The sequence below is a fragment of the Drosophila ananassae genome, chromosome 2R, assembly GCF_017639315.1.
Source record: "Drosophila ananassae strain 14024-0371.13 chromosome 2R, ASM1763931v2, whole genome shotgun sequence".
Classification (NCBI taxonomy): Eukaryota; Metazoa; Arthropoda; class Insecta; order Diptera; family Drosophilidae; genus Drosophila; species Drosophila ananassae.
In genome coordinates, this window is record NC_057928.1 from 22407327 (window position 1) to 22414477 (window position 7151).

General features: G+C 39.4%; 1 protein-coding gene across 2 annotated transcripts; it reads right to left on the bottom strand.

Annotated features, from left to right (window-relative positions):
• Positions 1-2241: 2241 nt before the first annotated feature.
• LOC26515365 lies at positions 2242-3902 on the bottom strand. Of its 2 annotated transcripts, none has more exons than XM_032454454.1 (3): positions 2887-2967; positions 2608-2836; positions 2242-2555 (listed from the first exon to the last, which is right to left on the bottom strand). In XM_032454454.1, exons 1-3 carry the CDS (start codon positions 2950-2952, stop codon positions 2281-2283), a joined length of 570 nt encoding a protein of 189 aa, XP_032310345.1. In that variant the 5' UTR covers positions 2953-2967; the 3' UTR covers positions 2242-2280. The 2 variants fall into 2 exon arrangements, 1 of the variants encoding a protein (XP_032310345.1); XR_006507011.1 differs by adding an exon at positions 3490-3902 and having other exon boundaries at positions 2608-3436.
• Positions 3903-7151: the final 3249 nt, after the last annotated feature.

Consider the following 7151-nt stretch of genomic DNA (forward strand, 5'->3'; position numbering starts at 1 on the left):
TCCTGTTTTTCCTCTTTCCTAATTTTTGGATAACTTTTCCTTTAATTGCTCCAACAGACAGTGAAAACTCTAAAGGAAAACTGCCGCTTATCGTTTGATTTTCATTGCGAGTGCCCAGAACTTGGACGTTGGAGTTGAAGTTTAAGTGCGAACTGCACCGCAGCGAACAATGAGTTCCAGTTTCGAATTTCCACTGAAAAATGCACTTTTGGATTAAAACAAAGATATTTTATATAAAAAAAACATTGTAAAAAAATCTGTTATTATTAATTTACTTAAGTCAATAGTAGGTTAAATAAACTTTAAATATAAACTTACTCTTTTTTCTTTTAAAAGTTAATCACAATTAAGTGCAAACCAAGAGGAGCTCATTAAAGGCGGAGCAGGAGAAAAATGCGCCACTTGAAGGATTCTTTCAAACTTATCCGCCCACTCACTCAAGTATTCTGGGGAATTAAAAGGATTGTGGGGAAGAGTGGGGCGCAAGGAGGCCACTGGTGTGGGAGGCGTGGCTACTGTCTGTCTCCATTTGTTGACGCCCTGTCAAAGCTGCCTGCTCGGCTGACAAACATTGTCAACGCCCTTGGCCAACGTCATCATCAATGTCAGTGGCAACACCACCCCGGCTCCAGCCCCATCCTGGGGGAAAACCCATATCCTCTTCCCTCCCAGGCATCCCAGGCATCATTCAGCTTGAGTTGAAACTTGTCCTTCTTGGGGCTTCCTTTTTTTTGAGTCTGACAGTCGCGGGACCCGCGATTATTTAGCTCTCCCTCCGAGATGAAGATGGCCATCAATTTCCATAAGTTGTCATAAAAACAGAATGTTGCCACATCTCCTACTATATCTATATGGGCTTTGATGGCCCATTAGAGCAACCAGGCGACACTTTTAATGGGGTTTGATTTAAATTTTATGCGCATTTGTCATTAAAATTATTATTTCGTCCGACAGCTGGTGGCCAAGTGTCGTAAATAAAAGTAACAAGTTGTAGAAGCATTCCAAATAGCTTTTAATATGTATCAGATAAAAAGAGAACTATACAAAGTCATGGCACGTAAATAAATTGAAATATAGAACTTAAATACAAAGTTATTTCATACAAAAGCTACAGTTGTATAGTAATTGGACTCAATTGCACACTAAATTTATCACGTCTGCTCTCAATCCTCTTCAATTATTATGAAATATTTATTTCCACCCTCGGGTATCGGAAATTAAGCCAATTTTAATTAGGGTCCTCGGCAACCGCCCTTGGCTCGCCCCCTCTCCAAAAATTATGTATTTAAACCGTTCGCAATGCAAATTATAATATGCAAATTAATGTAGCACACATTTAGGCGGCTCGGAACTACTCCACCACTTTATGCCACTCGAACTGCCCCACTCCATTATCCCTGCCACTGCGGCAGCCACAGCCCCGCGCCACATCGACTCCCTCGACCATTCATATGGCAGGCACGTAATCGAAATGAGCGCTTAAAAGGATTCCCGATCCATTGCCAGTTTAATTACGTTAATGGGCGGCAGGAGTTTAATGCCAATTTTAACTAATTACTCAATATAATTGCGTATCTGCGTGGGCGGACATTCATAATATATGCCATAGTGGCACACAAATCAGGAAATGAACAAGCTGCAAATTTATTGAGCAGCTTGGAGTGAGCTGTTTCCACTACAGTTTCCGCAAGTATATCAGTCACAGCTTAAAATTAAATATGTCACCCGAACCGAAACCGCACAGGCACACAAACACTCCAGAAAACGCACACAGCTTGGCAATTTCCAAGTGACAATTCTCAGCACACGCCAACAAAGCAAAGCTTCTTTGTTACACTACCAAAAAAAATCATATAAAAGGGTATGAATATTATTTAAAATTTATAAAAAAAAATATAAGAGCTCCCTTAGATATAAAATTAAGGAAGAAAGCTATACGAAAGTGCAAAATATTTTTAATTTAGGTTTCATTGAGATATTTAAGTTTTTTCTTCGGTGCACCCAAAGCAAATGCTATGCAATTTGGTCCTTTGAAATGTGAGAGGAAAGTGTGGATAAAAAGGGTGTACGGATGGCAAGTGGAAATGGGTAGAATGAATTGAAAGAAATGTCAGCAGTCGCACATATTTTTTACTTCGATGTGCTCAAAATATCTTTAGAATAGTCTCCACGGCACTCAAATGAATGTCGTCGTAAGTGGTTCCCTGCCGCGAGATTTGATGTCAGTGATGCTCCAAAAACTGTGACTTAAGAATATATTTTAGTTCAACAATCTAGGATCTAGATACCAAAGAACAATATTTTGATTATAGTTATTACATAAAATCCAAATATAAAAGCGTTTATGCTACAGTGACTTATTTTCGAAGAACTTCGTAATGGAAGCGGACGAGATGTATCATATAGCTCCTTGCAAGGACAAATGCCTCCAGGCTTATTTGGGAATTCCGGCATTCTGCAGAGACCACAGGGGATATAGTTCTCAAGTTTTCTAGCCACGACCAAATGGCAGCCCCTTTCGCGAGAATAAACACAGCACACCGAGAAGTTCTCAACTGGAGGTTCAGTTTTGAAAAAATTGTTGAATCAAAGCGCAGTTTTACTTACTCGGATTGAATTTGAAATCATCTATGAAGCAAGCACTCATATCACTATTGTATTCGGGAACCATTGAGCCCTTCAGTTCAGGATGAAATTGAACGCCTGATTTGATTTTCAGAAGGAAGGTCGACTTCAAAAATTCTGAATTGAGGCACTTGTAGCTGGCTGTCTCGTCAATGGTGCATTTACCGGAATTTTCCGAACTACAGTTTCCACAGAACTGACCAACTATCCACTTAAAACATACGAGAAGTAAAAAGAATCTTAAAACTAAATTATACATACTACCAAACTTGTAATTTTGAAGGTCCAATTAGGAATAAATAATAGTGACGTAAATTTCATTAGCATCTTTTCATTTCAAAAAGCATATTAATATTAATTTTTTAATATATGTTTTTATTAATTAGCTTGTTTTTAGAAAATTGTAAATTTATTTGATAGATTCTTTGTCAAACTATAAAAGTTCTGTATCATATTCTTAATATTACAAAGATATATGTAGCAATGACTAAAGCGGGACTTGTTAACTGAATTTTCTCCGATGAGTTTTTTAAATCGTCGCCATTAAACTGGTCTTCCTCATGATTTTCGGATTCGGGAATAATTTTCGAATAATTCTCCGTCCCATCAGATGTATAATGTTTATTATCAAATGGTTTAAATGACACCTGACTACCTCTCGTTTCCAGGCAACCACATGTGGGATTAGTGCCTTTAATGGTAACAGGGATCCGGCAAATACCACATGGGATGTACTTCTTTAGTTCTTCAGACACGACAACGTGGCAGCCCATTTTGGGAGACCAAACACAGCAAACCGAGTAATTAACTCCTGTAGATCAGACAGAAAGTAAGAAAAACTATTCAATATTTGATTCCACCTACGCGGTGTAAATTCAAATCCCTGGGGAAGACATTTTTCCATATTTTCGCTATAAATCGGGACCTTGGAGCCCATTAGTTGGCTGTGAGGAGTCATGCCGAGCTTTAAGGCGTCCAGGATAACGGAGTTGTGAAACTCTGGGCCGAGGCAGTCGAATCCGGGTTCGGGAATCGTGCAAAGACCCCTATTCTCCTTGTCACAGTTTCCACATAAATGCGAGTACGTGCATTTAATAAGCAACACAAATATAAAAAATGCTCCAAAGAATTTCAACATAGTTACCAACCGTTAATTTTCCAAATTACATTCCAAATTATAAATACAATAATAAATAATTTTCTCGTAAAAAATTTATAAACCTCATTCGAAAGTATTCTAGAAAGTCACAGCCTTCTAATAAAGTCACTGCCAAAAGATCCTCTCGAAAACGATTAGTTTTCAGTTCTCTGGGGAGTTTCATTGGTTTTTTTGTGACTAACTCAATTCCTCGGTGGATCCATCACTCTCCGAGACACTTTCATCTTTTGAATGTCGCTGGTAATGATGATGACTGACATTGTCAATGGAGATGATGATGATGAATCGGTGGCGTGACAAGCGATGCTCGCCATCTCCATACTCGCAGCAATTTCAATTTTGTCTGACATATAAATAACTTTGAGTTTGAAAAGAAATATTAACAGCAGCTGCTCGATAAAACGGGGAAGTTGAGTAAACATGTCTGTTGTGAAATGTGCATAATATTTGACTACGAGGAGCTTTCATCGAAAAGAAGTTTCCCTAAATTGTCGGTGATGGGTGGTCAAGTTGGTTGGGTTTACTTTGATTGATATTTGTTTGCGTTTTGCCCAGAAAGCAATTGAATATAATGAAGTTATCTTTCCGTTCAAGTATTCAATCAAATATTTATCGACCAAACATAGTTTTTCCTTCCAAATCTAAACTCATTTCGGAAATGCAACGTCACTCGAAAATTGCAGCAAGCAAATCTGTGAAACATCCATCTCTATCGGCCGTCATTAAATTATGCATTTGCGCAATCACTTCCTAAAATATGCAAAGGATGTGGGTGGGCTTGGGCGCTGCAACAGGACATTGAGCACGTTCCATGCCTCATTGCGATGTGGCAAGTTTACGCGAATATCCTTCGCAGCCCCTCGCCAGCTCCCTGGGCGAAAAGTTTCGCCAAGGAGCCGGCTCCGCTTGATTTGCACTCATAGCTACGACATCCCCCCCTCCATATATCCTTCGCCAAGCCCCCATCTCTCTGATCCACCTGCCGCGATGTCCTCGTTGTCATCGCTCACATGCCGGAAGTTGATAAAGTGCCTTGGCAAGGCAGAGGAATTCCGCGGCATGTTAGTTCCCCCCCTTCCGCAGGATTTCCACGCCACACCCCACAGAGCACCTGTCGAGTCCCCGGACTGGCGTCTCTTCATTAAAATATTACTCACATGCATCCAGGAGACGGAAATGCATTAAGGCCCACTCCTTCCTGTAGTTCATCCTGACTGCGTATCCGTGCAACAGTTAAGTCCGCCCGTCGCTGCAGTATCATAAAAGCAATCAAAACGGTTGCCTCGTTTCCCTTTTAAAAGCTTATGATTTACGGGCAATTAGAACAAATTATTTGGGATTAGATTCCTAGAAGGAGAATATGGAAACTAAAACAAATAACCAAATCAGATGCACTGATTCATGCACTTATAATGCGTTTATCCCGTTTAAACTTATTTGATAGCAACTATCCAGGTCAGTGCCCGGCACTATCTGCCACTGATTTTCTGTCCATAAATCAAGCATACGCAACGTTGCACCCAAACGGCGATGACAGTTCATTAAATTCCGTTGAATAGCAAATCTCGCATTCGATGCGTGCTAAATCTATATTTTTATGCGCTTTTCGCTCGGATTTTCTAAATTGATGCCCGTTTGTGAGGCCTGCGAGCCGGCGATAACGTTAATTATGCCACATAAATCAGGAAGGTGGTCGGTTAGGCGCATAATTTTTAAACAAAATCGGCTAAAGAATTTAATTCAAAGAAAATCTGATTTCCCATTGGTTTAAACGTTACCTAATACCCCATATAATAAGTTTGTCCAATTAGTTTGTTTTAAACAGTCTTACAACGTGGCACTCCTGCCAGCCAACAAGGCGTATACGCAACCTAATTGATTTCTCAATTCTAAGCTTTCTTGATCCCCAGACGAGTGGACGGGCAGAGGGCAGGGCGAATTGCTCTTCTGATTTCAGACAAATATGTTCAATATAATTGTGGAATAATTTCAATTAAAGTAATGAAACATGCATGCAGCAGAGTCCTCCAATCCGAATTGCAAAATCCCCAACTCACACTCCTAGTGACCCTGCGCCCCGCAAAACCCAATTATGTATGCAATTTGCATTTGTCCTGGACTGAAAAGTCAACTGAGAAAAATAATTCAAGCATAAAAGAAAAGAAATACTACATTTTAAATTAAATTAAATAGTTTAGGAGATGTTCTAGTAGTTATATTTTAAAAATATGAAGCATGGTGTATTAATCAACTGTCTTATTTATTTTTATTGTAGATTTCTCTTTTTATTTATTATTATTTTTTGCTCAAAAAAAGTAGTCCAAAGTGTTGTGTTTTCTAAAAATGAAAGTGAGAAGAGTCATAAGAAAGTCATGGCCCTAGGCCAGAAGAAGAGTATATAAATTTGGTGTCACAGCGAAGCAACATACATACGTACAATGGAAATTGTTATTATTGTTTCAACTACTGCTGCTGTTGCATATTTTACTGCTCTTGTTGTTGTCATTTGTTTGCAAGCGTGTTATTGCGTAAGCGAGCCTTTCTTGTTTATGGTACATTCAACATAAATATATTGCACCCAAAACGAATAAACAATTAAGTGAACAGTGAGTGTCATTGCTTTAATTACTACTGGAAATTTTAGGAGAGAGGAGATCATTCCGGGGGTTTACAATATTTCTAAAATTATTAAAATTTTATGAAGTCTATTAGCCAGTGCGTATGAGTGATATTTAATTACTATGACCTCTGAAAGCAATAGACTGCACTTCCCAGACATTCACCACGCTTAGAAATCCAATTAGGAAAAATATGGAGGTCATACCCTGACCAAAATATGAATGTTTGCAAAATTGGCAAATGTCAACATCAGAAGCCACAAAGTGTCATGGAAGTGAACTGAAATTTCTTGGATTTAATCCAGATTCATCATTTATTACTTGGCACTCGGCTCAATTAAGCAAACACAAAAGGCGGGTGTAAAAGCCCTGTGTCCGTGCCAACGAGAGTAATTCGCTTTAAGCCCGATGCAGCTGACCAATTTAAAAGTTCTCGAAGTGCCAGCTGATTGCCGACAAACTGGAAAAGTTTCCAGCAATGCAGAGGGCGATGGGGCTGATGGATGTCTGTTGCGCTTATCATGTCAATACGTCAAGGAGGACCTTCGCCACAAGCTCTAATTAGCAATTGCCCGGCCCGGCAATCAATAAATTCCATTCATCTCTCCTCGATTGCTCTTCCATTCAACAGAGGCTTAAACATTTCCTCAATTTTAGCTTCGATCGAGCCATGAGCCTTTGTTCATGTTTATGAGATTGGGCAGGGGTCCTAAGACCCTGGCCTCCTCCTTTCTTCCCGCTCTACTAAT